Here is a 22,336-nt window from a genome sequence, read left to right as displayed (position 1 = left end):
ATCAATACTAAGTGTATTGTCTGTCTGTATCTGTCTGTCTGTCTCTCTCTCTCTCTCCCTCTCTCTCTCTCCCTCTCCCGCTCCCCCTCCCCCTCTCTCCCTCTCTCCCTCTCTCTCCCCCTCCCCCTCCCCTCCCCCTCCCCCCCTCTCCCCTCTCCCCTCTCTCCCCCTCCCCCTCTCCCCCTCTCCCCCCCCTCCCCCTCTCTCCCCCTCCCCCTCTCTCCCTCTCTCCCCCTCTCTCCCTCTCTCTCCCCCTCCCCCTCTCCCCCTCTCTCCCCCTCCCCCTCTCTCCCCCTCTCCAGGATCCGTATGGCAGGTATCCGTGGTCTCCAAGGTGTGGTAAGAAAGACAGTGAGGGATGAGTTGCAGGCTAACATATGGGAGCGTCAACACATGGACAAGATAGTCCCCTCTCTACTGTTCAACCTGCAGGACCCCACAGACAGGTAGCTTAGCTTAGCTTAGCTTAGCTTAGCTTAGCTTAATGTGTGTGTGTGTGTGTGTGTGTGTGTGTGTGTGTGTGTGTGTGTGTGTGTGTATGTGTGTCTGTGTGTGTGTGTGTGTGTGTGTACAATGTGTGTGTATAATGTGTGTGTGTGTGTGTGTGTGTTTATAATGTGTGTGTATAATGTGTGTGTGTGTGTATAATGTGTGTGTATAATGTGTGTGTGTGTGCATAATGTGTGTGTGTGTGTGTGTCTGTGTCTGTGTCTGTGTCTATGTGTGTGTGTGTGTGTGTGTGTGTGTGTGTGTGTGTGTGTGTGTGTGTGTGTGTGTGTGTGTGTGTGTGTGTGTGTGTGTATAGTGTGTGTGTGTATAGTGTGTGTGTGTACAATGTGTGTGTATAATGTGTGTGTGTGTGTGTGTGTGTATAGTGTGTGTGTATAATGTGTGTGTGTGTGTGTATAATGTGTGTGTATAATGTGTGTGTATGTGTGTATAATGTGTGTGTGTGTGTGTGTGTGTGTGTGTGTGTGTGTGTGTGTGCGTGTGTGTGTGTGTGTGTGTTTATTCCCTCATGTTTGTCCCCTGCCAAACAGCTCATCCTGCAGCTTTAGTGTTGCCACAGTAACAGGGGTGTTAATTAAACCAGCCAGGTCACCCGTGACACAAGTCAATGTTCGACGTCCGTCCATGTCTGAGGACGACGGGAGATGACGTGGAGACAGTGAGCGTTGTTTCCTTCAAACAGGTTTGGGTTTAGCTAGGGTGTTGTGGGTAGGGACGACGTAGATAAGCATCAGCCTCTGATTCCAAATATTTCAAGGTCGAATCCCCTTCCCAAACCTTAACCCTTACCTTAACCAGTCGTAGTGCCTAACCTAACTGTTGCCCCCTAGTGGCCGGGTTCCACGTCATCTCCCAACATCCTCAGACATGGACGCATGTCGAACACTGACTCACAGGTGACCTGCCTATTTCATCACCTGTAAAACCTAACACAGGAAGTGTGTGTTTGTGTTTTAAAAAAGCTTCTAATTTCTACTTTGATATTTCAGACTTGATATATTCTATCTAAAAATGTACCAACCCCTACAAAAAAAATGTCCGTTAATTATAATCCACGTAATAATGAACATTTCCTGTTGCAGCAGGGATCATTTTCCTGCTGTTAGGAAACTGTTTGAAATGAAGATCCTACTTCTGTTCTGTGTGTTAGTGGTTCCCCTGGCTGTGAGAAGGAGAGTCCAGCTGAGTTGACTGAGAGATGCTTCAGAGAGCTGCTGGGTAGAGCTGCCTACGGGAACATTAAGAACGCTATCAAACCTGTACTAATGTGAGTCTCTCTCACACACACACACACACACACACACACACACACACACACACACACACACACACACACACACACACATCACACACACACACACACCACACACACACACGCACGTGCGCACGCATGCACGCGCACACACACACACACACACACACACACACACACACACACACACACACACACACACACACATGGTTATTTTGTGTGTTTCAAGGCACCTGGATAACCATTCTCTGTGGGAGGGGAAGAGCTTTGCTGTTCGCTGCTTCAAGATCATCATGTACTCGATCCAGGTCAGGACCGTCACATCCTCATATCAGCATTTAGCCACAACAGTGTCTGCTGCTATGTCTAGTATGGTTTCACATCACTCAATTACTAAAATATCATTTTTATTCTCTTCTCTCCTCTCCTCTCCTGTCCTGTCTCCTCTCCTGTCTCCTCTCCTGGCTCCTCTCCTCTCCTGTCTCCTCTCCTCTCCCATCTCCTCTCCTGTCTCCTCTCCTGTCCTGTCTAATCTCCTCTCCTGTCCTGTCTCCTCTCCTGTCTCCTCTCCTGGCTCCTCTCCTCTCCTGTCTCCTCTCCTCTCCCATCTCCTCTCCTGTCTCCTCTCCTCTCCTGTCCTGTCTCCTCTCCTGGCTCCTCTCCTCTCCTGGCTCCTCTCCTCTCCTGGCTCCTCTCCTGTCCTGTCTCCTCTCGTGTCCTGTCTCCTCTTGTGTCCTGTCTCCTCTTGTGTCCTGTCTCGTGTCCTGTCTCCTCTCGTGTCCTGTCTCCTCTCGTGTCCTGTCTCCTCTCCTGTCCTGTCTCCTCTCCTCTCCCATCTCCTCTCCTCTCTCCTCTCCTGTCCTGTCTCCTCTCCTCTCCTGTCCTGTCTCCTCTCCTGTCTCCTCTCCTGGCTCCTCTCCTCTCCTGTCTCCTCTCCTCTCCCATCTCCTCTCCTGTCTCCTCTCCTATCCTGTCTCCTCTCCTCTCCTGTCCTGTCTCCTCTCCTGGCTCCTCTCCTCTCCTGTCTCCTCTCCTGTCCTGTCTCCTCTCGTGTCCTGTCTCCTCTCGTGTCCTGTCTCCTCTCGTGTCCTGTCTCCTCTCGTGTCCTGTCTCCTCTCCTCTCCTGGCTCCTCTCCTCTCCTGTCTCCTCTCCTGTCCTGTCTCCTGTCCTGTCCTGTCTCCTCTTCTGTCCTGTCTCCTCTCCTCTCCTGGCTCCTCTCCTCTCCTGTCTCCTCTCCTGTCCTGTCTCCTGTCCTGTCCTGTCTCCTCTTCTGTCCTGTCTCCTCTCGTGTCCTGTCTCCTCTCGTGTCCTGTCTCCTCTCGTGTCCTGTCTCCTCTCCTGTCCTGTCCTGTCCTGTCTCCTCTCCTGTCTCCTCTACTGTCTCCTGTCCTGTCTCCTCTCCTGTCCTGTCTTCTCTCCTGTCTCCTCTCCTCTCCTGTCTCCTCTCATGTCCTGTCTCCTGTCCTGTCCTGTTTCCTCTCCTGTCTCCTCTCCTCTCCTGTCCTGTCTCCTCACCTGTCTCCTCCTGTCTCCTCTCCTCTCCTGTCTCCTCCTCTCCTGTCCTGTCTCGTCTCCTCTCCTCTCCTGTCTCCTCTCTCCTCCATTTCTCTCTCTAGTCACAGCATTCTCACCTGGTTATTCAGCAGCTGCTGGGTCATCTAGATGCCAACAGTAAGAGTACAGCCACAGTGCGTGCTGGGATAGTGGAGGTCCTGTCTGAGGCTGCTGTCATTGAGGCCAGTGGCTCTGTGGGTAAGTGTGTGTGTGTTTTTTTTTTTGGGGGGGGGGGGGGGGGGGGTGGGACCCTGTACTATACGAAAGCACCCAATCCCAAATTGACCCATAACCATTGTTTTCTAGGCTCTCATTGAGATCTGAGAGGATTGTATTGTCAGGTTGGTTTCCAACGTCAACGATGAAACGCATCTAAAAGACAGAAGGCTGTGTGGTGTTTTTATTTTTGATTTAACCTTTATTTAACTAGACAGTTAAGTTCTTATTCATCATGATGTCCTACCAGAAGGCAAAAGGCCTCCTGCAGAGACGGGGACTCTGATTAAAATTAAAATATAGGACAAAACATCACGACAAGAGAGACACCACAATACTACATAAAGAGATACCTAAGACACATGCCAACAACATGGTAGCAACACAACATGGCAGCAACACAACATGGTAGCAACACAACAACATGGTAGCATCATAACATGGTAGCAACATAACATGGTAGCAACACAACATCGTAGCAACACAACATGGTAGCAACACAACATGGTAGCAACACAACATGGTAGCAACACAACATGGCAGCAACACAACATGGTAGCATCACAACATGGTAGCAAAACAACATGGTAGAAACACAACATGGTAGCATCACAACATGGTAGAAACACAACATGGTAGCAGAACAAAACATGGTAGCAACACAACATGGTAGCAACACAACATGGTAGCAACACAACATGGTAGCAACACAACATGGCAGCAACACAACATGGTAGCATCACAACATGGTAGCATCACAACATGGTAGAAACACAACATGGTAGCAGAACAAAACATGGTAGCAACACAACATGGTAGCAACACAACATGGTAGCAACACAACATGGTAGCAACACAACATGGCAGCAACACAACATGGTAGCATCACAACATGGTAGCAAAACAACATGGTAGAAACACAACATGGTAGCATCACAACATGGTAGAAACACAACATGGTAGCAGAACAAAACATGGTAGCAACACAACATGGTAGCAACACAACATGGTAGCAACACAACATGGCAGCAACACAACATGGTAGCAACATAACATGACAACAACACAACATGACAAAAACACAGCATGACAACAACATGGTAGCAACACAACATGGCAGCAACACAACATGGTAGCAACATAACATGACAACAACACAACATGACAAAAACACAGCATGACAACAACATGGTAGCAACACAACATGGTAGCAACACAACATGGTAGCAACACAACATGGCAGCAACACAACATGGTAGCAACACAACATGGTAGCAACATAACATGACAACAACACAACATGACAAAAACACAGCATGACAACAACATGGTAGCAACACAACATGGTAGCAACACAACATGGCAGCAACACAACATGGTAGCAACACAACATGGTAGCACCACAACATGGTAGCAACACAACATGGTAGCAACACAACATGGCAGCAACACAACATGGTAGCAACACAACATGGTAGCAACACAACATGGCACAAACATTATTGGTCACAGACAACAACACAAAGGGCAAGAAGGTAGAGACAACAATACATCACACAAAGCAGCCACAAGTGTCAGTGAGAGTGTCCATGATTGAGTCTTTGACTGAGGAGATGGAGATAAAACTGTCCAGTTTGAGTGTTTGTTGCAGCTCGTTCCAGTCGCTAGCTGCAGCGAACTGAAGAGAGGAGCGACCCAGGGATGTGTGTGCTTTGGGGACCTTTAGCAGAATGTGACTGGCATAACGGATGTTGTATGTGGAGGATGAGGGCTGCAGCAGGTGTCTCATATATGGGGAAGTGAGCCCTCAGAGCGTTTTATAAATAAGCATCAACCAGTGGGTCTTGCGACGGGTATACAGAGATGACCAGTTTACAGAGGAGTATAGAGTGCAGTGATGTGTCCTATAAGGAACATTGGTGGCAAATCTGATGGCCGAATGGTAAAGAACATCTAGTCGCTCGAGAGCACCCTAACCTACCGATCTATGAATTACGTCTCCGTAATCTAGCTTGGGTAGGATGGTTATCTGAATCAGGGTTAGTCTGGCAGCTGGGGTGAAAGAGGAGCGATTACGAGGGAGGGAGAGGGAGACAGAGCCTGTCATTGTCCTGTTATCGTGTATAACAGCCACTAGAGGGAGACAGAGCCTGTCATTCTCCTGTTATTGTGTATAATGGCCACTAGAGGGAGACAGAGCCTGTTATTGTCCTGTTATTGTGTATAATGGCCCCTAGAGGGAGACAGAGCCTGCCACTGTCCTGTTATTGTGTATAATGGCCACTAGAGGGAGACAGAGCCTATCATTGTCCTTTTATTGTGTATAATGGCCACTAAGAGGGAGACAGAGCCTGTCATTGTCCTGTTAATGTGTATAATGGCCACTAGAGAGAGACAGAGCCTGTCATTGTCTTTTTACTGTGTATAATGGCCACTAGAGGGAGACAGAGCCTGTCATTGTCTTGTTATTGTGTATAATGGCCACTAGAGGGAGACAGAGCCTGTCATTTCTTTTGAACTTTTTTTACATTATTATTATTATTTTTTATTTTTTTACATTTATTTAACTAGGCAAGTCAGTTAAGAACACATTTTTAATTTCAATGATGGCCTACAGGGGAACAGTGGGTTAACTGCCTTGTTCAGGGGGCAGAATGACAGATTTGTACTTTGCCAGCTCGGGGATTTGATCCTGGAACCTTTCAGTTACTAGCCCAACGCTCTAACCACTAGGCTGCCTGCCGTCATTATCCTGTTATTGTGTATAATGGCCACTAGAGGGAGACAGCCTGTTATTGTCAATAAATTACAGGTACTGCATTCTAGATATAGTATTGCTCAACTAACATACCTTTCACAACCAACAATTGTGTGCGTGGGTCTGTTTGTGTGGTGTGTGCGTGTGTTTGTGTCTGTGTGTATGTGTGTGTGTGTGTGTGTGTGTGTGTGCGTGTGTGTGTCTGTGTGTGTGTGTGTGTGTGTGTGTGTGTGTGTGTGTGTGTGTGTGTGTGTGTATAGGCCCAACAGTGCTGGAGGTATTTAACACCCTGTTGAAACAGTTGAGGCTGAGTGTGGACTATGAACTGACTGGAAGCTGTGACCCATATTGCAACAACAAGACAACTACTGACCAGGAGAGACAACTACAGGAGGCTGTCATCAAGACCATCGGTCAGTAGGGGTGTGTGTGTGTGTGTGTGTGTGTGAGTGTGTGTGTGTGTGTGTGTGCTTGCGTGTGTGTGTGTGTGCACGTTTGTGGGCATATCTTGATACTCTGTACGTGTTCTGTCCTTCCAGGATCCTTTGCCAACACGTTGCCGATCTACCAGAGGGCAGAGGTCATGCTGTTCATCATGGGGAAGATCCCTGTTCCTGGGATATACCCTGCCCTGGGCTCACCTATCGCTGGGTAGGTCAGAATGAATTCATGCATGTACCAGTACACCCCCTGGACAGGACACTAGTCTGTCTCCTGTTTCTGTAGTGAGGCAGGACGCAACAAAGCCTCCTTCACTCACGCCGCCAAACTTACCCTAGTAAAACTGACTATCCTACCGATCCTCGACTTCGGCGATGTCATCTACAAAATTGCTTCCAACACTCTACTCAGCAAACTGGATGCAGTTTATCACAGTGCCATCCGTTTTGTCACTAAAGCACCTTATACCACCCACCACTGCGACTTGTGCGCTCTAGTCGGCTGGCCCTCGCTACATATTCGTCGCCAGACCCACTGGCTCCAGGTCATCTACAAGTCCATGCTAGGTAAAGCTTCGCCTTATCTCAGTTCACTGGTCACGATGGCAACACCCATCCGTAGCACGCGCTCCAGCAGGTGTATCTCACTGATCATCCCTAAAGCCAACACCTCATTTGGCCGCCTTTCGTTCCAGTTCTCTGCTGCCTGTGACTGGAACGAATTGCAAAAATCGCTGAAGTTGGAGACTTTTATCTCCCTCACCAACTTCAAACATCTGCTATCTGAGCAGCTAACCGATCGCTGCAGCTGTACATAGTCTATCGGCAAATAGCCCACCCATTTTTACCTACCTCATCCCCATACTGTTTTTATTTATTTACTTTTCTGCTCTTTTGCACACCAATATCTCTACCTGTACATGACCATCTGATCATTTATCACTCCAGTGTTAATCTGCAAAATTGTAATTATTCGCCTACCTCCTCATGCCTTTTGCACACAATGTATATAGACTCCCCTTTTTTTCTTCCTTTTGTGTTATTGACTTGTTAATTGTTTACTCCATGTGTAACTCTGTGTTGTCTGCTCACACTGCTATGCTTTATCTTGGCCAGGTCGCAGTTGCAAATGAGAACTTGTTCTCAACTAGCCTACCTGGTTAAATAAAAAAATAAAAAAATAAAAAAATAATCTCCTGTTTCTGTAGAGTGAGACAGCTTGATGTACCAGTACACCCCTAGACAGGACACTAGTCTATCACCTGTTTCTGTAGTGAGACAGCTTGGTGTACCAGGACACCCCCTGGACAGGACACTAGTCTATCTCCTGTTTATGTAGTGAGACAGCTTGATGTACCAGGACACCCCCTAGACAGGACACTAGTCTATCACCTGTTTCTGTAGTAAGACAGCTTGGTGTACCAGGACACCCCCTAGACAGGACACTAGTCTATCACCTGTTTCTGTAGTGAGACAGCTTGGTGTACCAGGACACCCCCTGGACAGGACACTAGTCTATCTCCTGTTTATGTAGTGAGACAGCTTGATGTACCAGGACACCCCCTGGACAGGACACTAGTCTATCTCCTGTTTCTGTCGTGTTAGACAGCTTGATGTACCAGGACACTCCCTGGGCAGGACACTACTCTGTCTCCTGTTTCTGTCGTGTTAGACAGCTTGATGTACAGGACACCCCCTGGACAGGACACTAGTCTATCTCCTGTTTCTGTTGTGTTGGACATCTTGATGTACAGGACACCCCCTGGACAGGACACTAGTCTATCTCCTGTTTCTGTCGTGTTGGACAGCTTGATGTACAGGACACCCCCTGGACAGGACACCCCCTGGACAGGACAGTAGTCTGTCTCCTGTTTCTGTCGTGTTAGACAGCTTGATGTACAGGACACCCCCTGGACAGGACACTAGTCTATCTCCTGTTTCTGTCGTGTTAGACAGCTTGATGTACCAGGACACCCCCTGGACAGGACACTACTCTATCTCCTGTTTCTGTCGTGTTGGACAGCTTGATGTACAGGACACCCCCTGGACAGGACACCCCCTGGAAAGGACAGTAGTCTGTCTCCTGTTTCTGTCATGTTAGACAGCTTGATGTACCAGGACACCCCCTAGACAGGACACTAGTCTATCACCTGTTTCTGTAGTGAGACAGCTTGGTGTACCAGGACACCCCCTGGACAGGACACTAGTCTATCTCCTGTTTATGTAGTGAGACAGCTTGATGTACCAGGACACCCCCTGGACAGGACACTAGTCTATCTCCTGTTTATGTAGTGAGACAGCTTGATGTACCAGGACACCCCCTAGACAGGACACTAGTCTATCTCCTGTTTCTTTGGTGAGACAGCTTGATGTTCAGGACATCCCCTGGACAGGACTAGTCTGTCTCCTGTTTCTGTCGTGTTAGACAGCTTGATGTACCAGGACACCCCCTAGACAGGACACTAGTCTATCTCCTGTTTCTTTGGTGAGACAGCTTGATGTTCAGGACATCCCCTGGACAGGACTAGTCTGTCTCCTGTTTCTGTCGTGTTAGACAGCTTGATGTACCAGGACACTCCCTGGGCAGGACACTACTCTGTCTCCTGTTTCTGTCGTGTTAGACAGCTTGATGTACAGGACACCCCCTGGACAGGACACTAGTCTATCTCCTGTTTCTGTTGTGTTGGACAGCTTGATGTACAGGACACCCCCTGGACAGGACACTAGTCTATCTCCTGTTTCTGTCGTGTTGGACAGCTTGATGTACAGGACACCCCCTGGACAGGACACCCCCTGGACAGGACAGTAGTCTGTCTCCTGTTTCTGTCGTGTTAGACAGCTTGATGTACCAGGACACCCCCTGGACAGGACACTACTCTATCTCCTGTTTCTGTCGTGTTGGACAGCTTGATGTACACGCACAGCCCCTGGACAGGACACTAGTCTATCTCCTGTTTCTGTCGTGTTGGACAGCTTGATGTACAGGACACCCCCTGGACAGGACACCCCCTGGAAAGGACAGTAGTCTGTCTCCTGTTTCTGTCATGTTAGACAGCTTGATGTACAGGACACCCCCTGGACAGGACGCTCGTCTACAATCCTTAATGCTTCCGCTTCGATCACACCGACAGCGTCGCTGCATTTTGATACACCAGAATTAAATTCATTTCCAATGAAACGCTGCGTTTGCCTTGTAGCGTTGCGTTGCATTGACAGTTGCAGTGCGTTTGCCTTGTAGCGTTGCGTTGCAGAGACAGTTGCAGTGCGTTTGCCTTGTAGCGTTGCATTGCAGAGACAGTTGCAGTGCGTTTGCCTTGTAGCGTTGCGTTGCAGAGACAGTTGCAGTGCGTTTGGTGTGGTGCAGACGTTGCGTTGCAGAGACAGTTGCAGTGCGTTTCCCTTGTAGCGTTGCAGAGACAGTTGCAGTGCGTTTGGTGTGGTGCAGACGTTGCGTTGCAGAGACAGTTGCAGTGCGTTTGGTGTGGTGCAGACGTTGGGTTTATCGAACGTCGAACTGTATTCGTAGACGTCTTGACAAAAACGGTAGCAGAAGGTGAATGTTGAACTTTTGTTGCGTACCACGACGCTGTCGGTGTGTTGGTGACAAGCAGAGGCCTCATGTAAACAAAACCATCAAAGTTGATACGAGGCTGAAAAGCGGCACCTTGTATGAAACTGCACTGTGAAATGGTGTTGGTTTTGAATTCCAATCCATGATTTGAGTGATTGTAGCAGCCCTGTCTCTCTCCTCTCTCTCTCTCTCTCTCTATATATATATATATATATCAGGTTTGAAGGCAGTAGGATGATCCAAGTCATGCTGTTGAAGTCTTTACTGCAGGTGAGATATACATTATACTCATTGTTCAAAGCAGGGTAGAAGCCAGTCAATTCAGGAAGTAAACTGACATTAGAGTAAAACAATTGAAAAAAAAAAATCATATATTTTCAATTGACTTCAAGAAACTGAAAAGTAAAAAATATTATTTTCAAAAGTTGTTGATTTTTTTTTGTAAATCACTGCCTTAATTGATATGACTACAAGCCTGATACAGAGATTATATATAATGTTCTACATGTCGAAATGCTAGCAGCGAAGCAGAAGTTAGAGAAGGGGAGATAACCAATGGTAGCAGAGGTTAGAGAGGGGGAGATAACCAATGGTAGCAGAGGTTAGAGAGGGGGAGATAACCAATGGTAGCATCAATTAGAGAGGGGGAGATAACCAATGGTAGCATCAATTAGAGAGGGGGAGATAACCAATGGTAGCAGAGGTTAGAGAGGGGGAGATAACCAATGGTAGCAGAGGTTAGAGAGGGGGAGATAACCAATGGTAGCATCAATTAGGGAGGGGAGATAACCAATGGTAGCAGAGGTTAGAGAGGGGGAGATAACCAATGGTAGCATCAATTAGAGAGGGGGAGATAAACAATGGTAGCAGAGGTTAGAGAGGAGGAGATAAACAATGGTAGCATCAATTAGAGAGGGGGAGATAACCAATGGTAGCAGAGGTTAGAGAGGGGGAGATAACCAATGGTAGCAGAGGTTAGAGAGGGGGAGATAACCAATGGTAGCATCAATTAGAGAAGGGAAGATAACCAATGGTAGCATCAATTAGGGAGGGGGAGATAACCAATGGTAGCAGAGGTTAGAGAGGGGGAGATAACCAATGGTAGCAGAGGTTAGAGAGGGGGAGATAACCAATGGTAGCATCAATTAGAGAGGGGGAGATAACCAATGGTAGCATCAATTAGAGAGGGGGAGATAACCAATGGTAGCAGAGGTTAGAGAGGGGGAGATAACCAATGGTAGCATCAATTAGGGAGGGGGAGATAACCAATGGTAGCATCAATTAGGGAGGGGGAGATAACCAATGGTAGCATCAATTAGAGAGGGGGAGATAGCCAATGGTAGCGGAGGTTAGAGAGGAGGAGATAACCAATGGTAGCATCAATTAGGGAGGGGGAGATAACCAATGGTAGCATCAATTAGAGAGGGGGAGATAACCAATGGTAGCAGAAGTTAGAGAAGGGGAGATAACCAATGGTAGCATCAATTAGGGAGGGGGAGATAAACAATAGTGAGACAGATTGGAGATATATAGCTATTGTCATTGGTCATATTCCCCTCTGTTACTAATGTTAATGCTAAGACCATAGACCTTAACCCTAACATGGCTCTCTCTCTCTCTCTCTCTCTCTCTTACTCTCTTCCTCTCTTACTCTCTCTCTCTCCCTCTCTCACTCTCTCTCTCTTACTCTCTCTCTCTCTTACTCCCTCTCTCTCTCTCTTACTCTCTCTCTCTCTCTCTCCCTCCTCTTCCTCCTCTTCCTCCTCCTCCCTCAGGTGACAGAGCGGTATGAGAGTAGTAACATGTTGGCAGCTCTGCCCTCGTCCTTCTTGGAGCCTCTCCTCTCCTTCACTCTGATGGAAGATCCTGAGATACGACTGCTGGTACTCTCCATACTCATCAGCCTCATAGACAGACACCAGAACACACACAAGTTCACTTTCCTCAGGTCAGTGTTACACAAACAAACTCACTCACAGTGTTATGTTTAGTTGTTGAGAAGCAGCCAGGTGTGACATGATGTGTGTGTGTCCCTTGTCTCTCTCCATCTCTCTCTATCTCACTCGTTTTCTCACTCTCCTCAGCATCCTTTCAGATATCTCAGTTCTCAAGCTGAAGGTGGACAAGTGTTCCAGACAGGACAACCTCTTCATGAAGAAGGTGTGTGTGTGTGTGTGTTTTTGCTGTCATGATTGCCGTAAAAGTTCACAACAATGTAACCTCCTGTAAATGCATTTTAAAACTAAACTCTTCTCCTCTTATGAAAGATGAATGGTTGTAAAGTGTTGTAACATTTGCTGTGTGTGTAGCATGGCCAGCGTCTATACAGACACATCTTCCTGACTTGTTCAGAAGAGAACAGTGGGCGGAGCCACTACCAGGCTCTCTACACCCTATTGGCTCTCCTCAGCGTGGAACTGGCCAATGAGGAAGTGGTGGTGGACCTGATACGCCTGGCCCTCGCACTGCAGGTAAACACACACACACATACACACAAACACACGCATACACACACACACACACACATGCACACACACACACACACACACACACACACACACACACACACACACACACACACACACACACACACACACACATGAGCAACACCATGACCAGCATCATGACCTGCATCATGACCTGCATCATGATCTGCATCATGACCAACACCATGTCCTGCATCATGACCAACACCATGACCAGAACCATGACCAGCATCATGACCAACACCATGACCTGCATCATGACGTGCATCATGACCTGCATCATGACCAACACCATGACCTGCATCATGACCAACACCATGACCAACACCATGACCAGAACCATGACCAACATCATGACCAACACCATGACCAGAACCATGACCAGCATCATGACCGACACCATGACCAGAACCATGACCAGCATCATGACCGACACCATGACCAACACCATGACCTGCATCATGACCTGCATCATGACCAACACCATGACCTGCATCATGACCAACACCATGACCTGCATCATGACCAACACCATGACCAACACCATGACCAGAACCATGACCTGCATCATGACTGACACCATGACCAGAACCATGACCTGCATCATGACCGACACCATGACCAGAACCATGACCAACACCATGACCAGAACCATGACCAGCATCATGACCTGCATCATGACCTGCATCATGACCTGCATCATGACCGACACCATGACCAGAACCGTGACCAGCATCATGCCCGACACCATGACCAACACCATGACCGACACCATGACCTGCATCATGACCAACACCATGACCGACACCATGACCAGAACCATGACCTGCATCATGACCTGCATCATGACCGACACCATGACCAGAACCATGACCAGCATCATGACCAACACCATGACCTGCATCATGACCAACACCATGACATGATAGTATATATATAATATGCCTATATGGATCGTGCTAAATATAAATGTTTTTTCTTGGTAACAATTAGAAAAGAGTAGTTTGGAGATTATGGGAAAATGATTAGACTAAAAGGGAGGAAACAACAGTTCACCTGTTAACAAGACTGGATCCAAACATTACAATGATTTTACATTTACTGTACTTTCCACCGCATTTGTTGATAAGGAAATCTGGCTACGGTCAGTAACATGACAAGAAGATTCATGGGAAATCTGGATAGGGGTCAGTAACATGACAAGAAGATTCATGGGAAATCTGGATAGGGGTCAGTAACATGACACGAAGATTCATGGGAAATCTGGATAGGGGTTAGTAACATGACAAGAAGAATCATGGGAAATCTGGATAGGGGTCAGTAACATGACAAGAGGAATCATGGGAAATCTGGATAGGGGTCAGTAACATGACAAGAAGAATCATGGGAAATCTGGATAGGGGTCAGTAACATGACAAGAAGATTCATGGGAAATCTGGATAGGGGTCAGTAACATGACAAGAAGATTCATGGGAAATCTGGATAGGGGTCAGTAACATGACAAGAAGAATCATGGGAAATCTGGATAGGGGTCAGTAACATGACAAGAAGAATCATGGGAAATTTGGATAGGGGTCAGTAGCATGATAAGAAGAATCATGGGAAATATGGATAGGGGTCAGTAACATGATCTGGGGTAGTTGCAATATAAGTTAACAAAAACTGACAAAGGTTTTGAGTGAGAGGTCTAACTGGCGTCTCCAAGTGGACACACACCTCTCCGAAGTGGGCACAGTTTTCCTTCGTAATTTCAATTGACTTTTAGAAGAGTCTAGAAGAGTCTCAATGGACTTTTATGACTCAAGGAAGAGTCTTCAATTATAAGGTGCTTTTTTTAGCCTCTCCTTGCTGTGTCGTTGAGGAACTAGAGGAAGGACACTTGTTGTTTCATTTGGAACACAACCCAGCAGCCCTCACACAAATGGCCCATTATACATCTGGGTCAGGTGGGCATAATTTGAAAGCTTGTTCTATTGCCAACATGACTAGCTAATTAATAAAATACGACCTTGCAGTACTAGGCTTTCACAAGCCAATTCCAAGAAACAGACCCACAACAGACACACACACACACACACACACACACACACACACACACACACACACACACACACACACACACACACACACACACACACACACACACACACACACACACACAGATATACATTCACACATACAACACACACTTAATCACATATATTTTCTAAACATTCAAAAACCTCTGGGTTCTCGTCCTGGGATCCTGTGGTATCTGATTGGTTGTCTCCCTATGTTAGGACCTTGCCTTGGCCAATGATGAGAGACTATCTCTGTATAATCGCTGTGCTGTCCACGCCCTCTCTGCTGCCTACCTCAGCCTCATCTCTCAACTCACCACTGTCCCTGCATTCTGCCAGCACATCCAAGAAGTAAGTAGGTGTGTGTGTGTGTGTGTGTGTGTGTGTGTGTGTGTGTGTGTGTGTGTGTGTGTGTGTGTGTGTGTGTGTGTGTGTGTGCGTGCGCGTGTGTGTGTGTGCGCGTGTGCGTGTGTGTGTTCATGCTGCTGTGTCCTCCCTCCCTAGGTGATAGAGCTGAGACAGAAGGAGGTACCCTACCTGCTGCCAGAAGACATCTTTATTGAAAACCCCAGGTACACATACTGTAGACACACACACACACACACACACACAAACACACCTACTGTATACGGTAAAACTTAAAATAAACGCCGTCTCAAATAGCAGCCTGCACCTTCTATTAGCCAGGCAACGATTGTTTCAAATAAACGACTGTTTCAAATAAACGACTGTTTCAAGTAAACGACTGTTTCAAATAAACGACTGTTTCAAATAAACGACTGTTTCAAATAAACGACTGTTTCAAATAAACGACTGTTTCAAATTAACGACTGTTTCAAATTAACGCCCGGTCTAAATGAATTGTTCACAAGTTTACCGTGAATTAACATAACTTGTTTACAAGATTTAATGTTTGATTTGTTACATTAAATAATTAATTTCTGACTTTTCTGAAAATGATGTCAATCATCTGTTTTTATCGCCAATATGAAACTGCCAGGCATTGGCTGCTAACAGCTGAGCACTGCTAGCTAACTGGCGAGTAAAAGTACCCCCAACGGGAGTACAGACCCCCAACGGGAGTACAGACCCCCAACGGGAGAACAGACCTCCAACAGGAGTACAGACCCCCAACGGGAGTACAGACCCCAAACGGGAGTACAGACCCCCAAGGGGAGTACAGACCTCCAACGGGAGTACAGACCCCCAACGGGAGAACAGACCTCCAACGGGAGTACAGACCCCCAACGGGAGTACAGACCCCAAACGGGAGTACAGACCCCCAAGGGGAGTACAGACCCCCAACGGGAGTACAGACCCCAAACTGGAGTACAGACCCCCAACGGGAGTACAGACCCCCAACGGGAGTACAGACCCCCAACGGGAGTACAGACCCCAAACGGGAGTACAGACCCCAAATGGGAGTACAGACCTCCAACGGGAGTACAGACCCCCAACGGGAGTACAGACCCCAAACGGGAGTACAGACCTCCAAGGGGAGTACAGACCCCCAAGGGGAGTACAGACCCCCAACGGGAGTACAGACCCCAAACGGGAGTACAGACCCCCAACGGGAGTACAGACCCCCAACGGGAGTACAGACCCCAAACGGGAGTACAGACCCCCAACGGGAGTACAGACCCCCAACGGGAGTACAGACCCCAAACGGGAGTACAGACCCCCAACGGGAGTACAGACCCCAAACGGGAGTACAGACCCCCAACAGGAGTACAGACCCCCAACAGGAATACAGACCACCACTGGGAGTACAGACCTCCAACGGGAGTACAGACCCCAAGAAATCAGCCATTCTCCTTATAGTGGCCAAAGTAAGAACTGCCGGTAATGGGGAGAAGAATTATTCAGTCAAGGAAGTTATTCTTTTTTTTTTTATATATAGTCACACTAAGACACAAGAACAGTGTGTCAATTATAACACATATTAGTGCAGGAAATGTATTAAAATACTGTAAGTGAATGCTGGAATTAAGCAAATGAGCAAAAGCTGTGTTTGTTTAAGAAAATAGAAATCTGTCTCTAAAAAATGCCTGTTATGTCCAGTGATTTAATATAAATGCCCGGGCTACTGCTAATGATAATGCTAACGCTAATGATAATACTAATCATAATGCTAATGGTAACGCTAATGCTAATGATAATGCTAACGGTAACGCTAATGCTAATGCTAATGCTAATGCTAATCATAATGCTAATGGTAACGCTAATGCTAATGATAATGTGTGTTCCCAGAGTTCCAGAGTCTCTAGAGCGAGTGGAGGGAGAGGTTTTGTTCCAGCAGTTTCAGATCGCTGAGGTGCTGGGAGGAAGTGGCTACAACATAGAAATCCTGAACACACCGTTCACACCCCAGATCACAGGTACACACACGACACACACACACACACACACACACACACACACACACACACACACACACACACACACACACACACACACACCGACTGTAGCAGATAGCAGTATGTATCACACCATAGCAGACAGCAGTATGTGTCTGTGTGTTGTAGATGAGGATCGCCTGTCGAAGAGGAAAAGTATAGGAGACACCATCTCTCTTCAGATGGACATGGATCCACGATATAGCCCAGAGAGAGAACAGGTAGTGTGTGTGTGTGTGTGTTGTCTCTGAGGCCAGGATTCAATCAGATCAGTGGTATCACGCGTGAGCTGACAATTTGCACAGCTTTTCATTGCTTTTGTTTAGGCAGTGTCAGAGGTGGATCTGTGTTAGGCCTGCACGAGGTCACTGTTACAAAACTAGAGCCATCAAATCAAATGTATTTATATAGCCCTTCGTACATCAGCTGATATCTCAAAGTGCTGTACAGAAACCCAGACTAAAACCCCCAAACAGCAGGCACGTTGGCTAGGAAAAACTCCCTAGAAAGGCCAAAACCTAGGAAGAAACCTAGAGAGGAACCAGGCAATGAGGGGTGGCCAGTCCTCTTCTGGCTGTGCCGGGTAGAGATTATAACAGAACATGGCCAAGATGTTCAAATGCAGCACGGCCAGGTGGACTGGGGACAGCATGGAGTCATCATGCCAGGTAGTCCTGAGGCATGGTCCTAGGGCTCAGGTCCTCCGAGAGAGAGAGAGAAAGAAAGAGAGAATTAGAGAGAGCATACATACATTCACACAGTACACCGGATAAGACAGGAGAAGTACTCCAGATATAACAAACTGACCCTAGCCCCCCGACACGTAAACTCCTGCAGCATAAATACTGGAGGCTGAGACAGGAGGGGTCATCCTTACAATCCATCCGCGTTAAAAGTTTAGAAATACATTTCTACATAAACCCTCAAAATTCCAGAATGAGGTGAAAATGGCAGCCATCTTGGTCAGGGAGAAATCCAAACCAGTCTAATTGGAATGAATGGCAGTAGAGGGATAATCCTGATTTTACTTAAACTGGAGAGACAATAAGTAAGGCATGTGATGTATCAGAAATATAAAATAGAATTATTGTCAACCTAATATATTGTTATGTACTGTAGTTTACACAGGTTTTATACAACGTAGATGTAAACAGACTGTAAATGTCTCAATTCTTGGAAAAACGTGAGTGTTATTATACATTATAAACTGGGTGGTTCGAGCCCTGAATGCTGATTGGCTGATAGCCGTGAGTGTTATTATACATTATAAACTGGGTGGTTCGAGCCCTGAATGCTGATTGGCTGATAGCCGTGAGTGTTATTATACATTATAAACTGGGTGGTTCGAGCCCTGAATGCTGATTGGCTGATAGCCGTGAGTGTTATTATACATTATAAACTGGGTGGTTCGAGCCCTGAATGCTGATTGGCTGATAGCCGTGAGTGTTATTATACATTATAAACTGGGTGGTTCGAGCCCTGAATGCTGATTGTCTGATAGCCGTGAGTGTTATTATACATTATAAACTGGGTGGTTCGAGCCCTGAATGCTGATTGGCTGACAGCCGTGAGTGTTATTATACATTATATACTGGGTGGTTCGAGCACTGAATGCTGATTGGCTGATAGCCGTGAGTGTTATTATACATTATAAACTGGGTGGTTCGAGCCCTGAATGCTGATTGGCTGATAGCCGTGAGTGTTATTATACATTATAAACTGGGTGGTTCGAGCCCTGAATGCTGATTGGCTGATAGCCGTGAGTGTTATTATACATTATAAACTGGGTGGTTCGAGCCCTGAATGCTGATTGGCTGACAGCCGTGAGTGTTATTATACATTATAAACTGGGTGGTTCGAGCCCTGAATGCTGATTGGCTGATAGCCGTGAGTGTTATTATACATTATAAACTGGGTGGTTCGAGCCCTGAATGCTGATTGGCTGATAGCCGTGAGTGTTATTATACATTATAAACTGGGTGGTTCGAGCCCTGAATGCTGATTGGCTGATAGCCGTGAGTGTTATCATACATTATAAACTGGGTGGTTCGAGCCCTGAAGTCTGATTGGTTAACAGCCGTGAGTGTTATTATACATTATAAACTGGGTGGTTTGAGCCCTGAATGCCGATTGGCTATAGCGTTATGATACAATATCTTCCTTGTCCTATCATCTACCGATGTCAGTCAGTGTACGGCTGTGGATTGACTGCATTGTTTGAGTGGAATGTTCTGGAACCATTCCTCTAAAATTGACTGCATTGTTTGAGTGGAATGTTCTGGAACCATTCCTCTAAAATTGACTGCATTGTTTGAGTGGAATGTTCTGGAACCATTCCTCTAAAATTGACTGGCTAGCCAGGTAACAAACATACAGTGTGTATAAAGTCTTCAAATTCATAATTGTACACAATATCTTATCGCAACACTGGCTGACCATGGTTGACCAACTCCCTTCACAAAATGTCTGACCTTTTTATATCGTCATAACGAGGTTCATGTCCATTTTAGTATTATAATTCCTAAGTCTATGACAACTCAAATGTTTATTAATAATTAAAAGAAGAAAAAAAAATGTGATTTTTTTTTATCAGCCTAATCGTGTGGTGTAGGTTATATCACACATTCCAGTGTTGGAACTTGCTTTGACATCTCCAACACATCTACACCTCCGACACCGCCAAAACATGAGCAATGAAAAGCTATGAGTTAGCACGGATTGAATTCCGGCCTAACTCTCTCATTACTATCCTTGTTGTCCACGGATTGAATCTCGGCCTAACTCTCTCATTATTATCCTTGTTGTCCACGGATTGAATCTCGGCCTAACTCTCTCATTACTATCCTTGTTGTCCACGGATTGAATCTCGGCCTAACTCTCTCATTACTATCCTTGTTGTCCACGGATTGAATCTTGGCCTAACTCTCTCATTACTATCCTTGTTGATCACAGAAGTCTCCAGCAGAACAGATCACCTTTGAGACTCTGAAGAATGCCATCGGTAAGATTGATGCATACTACATCTCTTATTGCTTTGGATAAAAGCATATTTTAATCTCTTTGATGTTTTGAAAGACAATAACCCCCTACTCTGTCTCTCTCACTCAGTGGATAGTGTGAATGGCGAAGAGCAGGAGAGGGAGAAGAGGAGACTGGTGGTAGAGAGGTTTCAGACCGCCCCCTTCGAGGAGATCGCTGCCCACTGTGGGGCCAAGGTGAGTCTTGACCCCTGACATTTAACCCCTTGACCTAGAATGAAATAGAATGGCTCCGTTTTCCGGGCTCCTGACCAATCTATTTTGTGTGTGTTATTTTTTTTAGATACTTTTAACTTTTTTCGTACATGTTTCCGCCATCATCCGTCTATTTTCCATCACAAACCGACTGACACTAAGACTGTTTAAGGCATCCAACAGCTGTTTAAGGCATCCAACAGCTGTTTCAGGCATCCAACAGCTGTTTAAGGCATCCAACAGCTGTTTAAGGCATCCAACAACTGTTTAAGGCCATAGGCAAAGAATGAAATGCTGATCCAGAGGCAGTGCTTCTAGTAGCTGGAGATTTTAAATGCAGGAAAACTGAAGTCAATGCCACAGATGTCACACGTTTTGAGGAAGCGATTGCGATTGGCTGACCGCAGGACTGTACAGCAGAGCTGTTTGCCCGGAGAATTGAATGTTATTGAGTAATTTCTCTACTATAAACTGAATCCAACGTAATTTTTTTGAGATTTTTACAGTACGTCCAACTGGCCTCACAACCACATGTAACCACGTGTAACCACGCCAACCCAGGACCTCTACATCCGTGTATGGCGTTGTGTGGGCGAGTGGTTTGCTGATGTCAATGTTGTGAACAGAGATCCCCACGGTGGCAGTGGGATTATGGTATGAGGCAGGCATAAGCTACAGACAACGAAATCAATTGCATTTTATCAATGGCAATTTGAATCCACAGAGATACTGTGAAGAGATCCTGAGGACCTTTGTCGTACCATTCATCCACCACCATCACCTCATATTTCAGCATGATAATGCACGACCCCATGTCGCAAAGATCTGTACACAATTCCTGGAACCTGAAAATGTCCCAGTTCTTCCATGGCCTGTATACTCAACAGATATGTCACACATTGAGCATGTTTGGGATGCTCTGGATCGACGTGTACGACAGCATGTTCCAGTTCCCGCCAATATCCAGCAACTTCGCACAGCCATTGAAGAGAAGTGGGACAACATTCCACAGGCCACATTCAACAGCCTGATCAACTCTGTGTGAAGGAGATGTGTCGCCCTGCATGAGGCAAATGGGGGTCACACCAGATACTGACTGGTTTTCTGATCGACTGGACTCTACACACACGGACACACACACGCACACACACGCACACACACACACACACACACACAAACACACACACACACACACACACACGCACACGCACTCACACACACACACACACACAGACGTACATTCACATTCCTTCACACTCTTCACATACCCTGCTTATCTATCAAAGTCCCTTTACCCCTACCTACATGGTCATATTACCTCAATTACCTCAACTAACCTGTACCCCTACCAACATGGTCATACTACCTCAATTACCTCAACTAACCTGTACCCCTACCAACATGGTCAAATAACCTCAATTACCTCGACTAACCTGTACCCCTACCTACATGGTCAAATAACCTCAATTACCTCGACTAACCTGTACCCCTACCAACATGGTCAAATAACCTCAATTACCTCGACTAACCTGTACCCCTACCTACATGGTCATATTACCTCAATTACCTCGACTAACCTGTACCCCTACCTATATGTACATATTACCTCAATTACCTCGACTAACCTATACCCCTACCTACATGGTCATATTACCTCAATTACCTCAACTAACCTGTACCCCTACCTACATGGTCATATTACCTCAATTACCTCGACTAACCTCTACCCCTACCTACATGGTCATATTACCTCAATTACCTCAACTAACCTGTACCCCTACCAACATGGTCATACTACCTCAATTACCTCAACTAACCTGTACCCCTACCAACATGGTCAAATAACCTCAATTACCTCG

At 46.4% G+C, this 22,336-nt stretch overlaps 1 protein-coding gene across 2 annotated transcripts in view; it reads left to right on the top strand.

Annotated features, from left to right (window-relative positions):
- LOC115118696 (protein EFR3 homolog B-like) overlaps window positions 1-22,336 on the top strand; it is a 47,440-nt gene that overhangs the window by 17,611 nt on the left and 7,493 nt on the right. For both annotated transcript variants that reach the window (XM_065004369.1, XM_065004368.1), the window contains 16 exons: window positions 303-446; window positions 1,661-1,777; window positions 1,992-2,070; window positions 3,380-3,515; window positions 6,552-6,704; window positions 6,831-6,942; window positions 10,521-10,572; window positions 12,078-12,250; window positions 12,387-12,462; window positions 12,612-12,773; window positions 15,068-15,199; window positions 15,353-15,420; window positions 17,099-17,226; window positions 17,374-17,465; window positions 20,197-20,245; window positions 20,353-20,459. In XM_065004369.1, coding sequence (XP_064860441.1) covers window positions 303-446; window positions 1,661-1,777; window positions 1,992-2,070; window positions 3,380-3,515; window positions 6,552-6,704; window positions 6,831-6,942; window positions 10,521-10,572; window positions 12,078-12,250; window positions 12,387-12,462; window positions 12,612-12,773; window positions 15,068-15,199; window positions 15,353-15,420; window positions 17,099-17,226; window positions 17,374-17,465; window positions 20,197-20,245; window positions 20,353-20,459 — 1,780 coding nt within the window. The remainder of the gene's footprint in view (window positions 1-302; window positions 447-1,660; window positions 1,778-1,991; window positions 2,071-3,379; window positions 3,516-6,551; window positions 6,705-6,830; window positions 6,943-10,520; window positions 10,573-12,077; window positions 12,251-12,386; window positions 12,463-12,611; window positions 12,774-15,067; window positions 15,200-15,352; window positions 15,421-17,098; window positions 17,227-17,373; window positions 17,466-20,196; window positions 20,246-20,352; window positions 20,460-22,336) is intronic.

The sequence above is a fragment of the Oncorhynchus nerka genome, linkage group LG18 (genome assembly GCF_034236695.1).
Source record: "Oncorhynchus nerka isolate Pitt River linkage group LG18, Oner_Uvic_2.0, whole genome shotgun sequence".
Taxonomy (NCBI): Eukaryota; Metazoa; Chordata; class Actinopteri; order Salmoniformes; family Salmonidae; genus Oncorhynchus; species Oncorhynchus nerka.
Note: the sequence above shows the minus strand (reverse complement) of the source record. Positions and strands in the feature narration are given on the sequence as shown.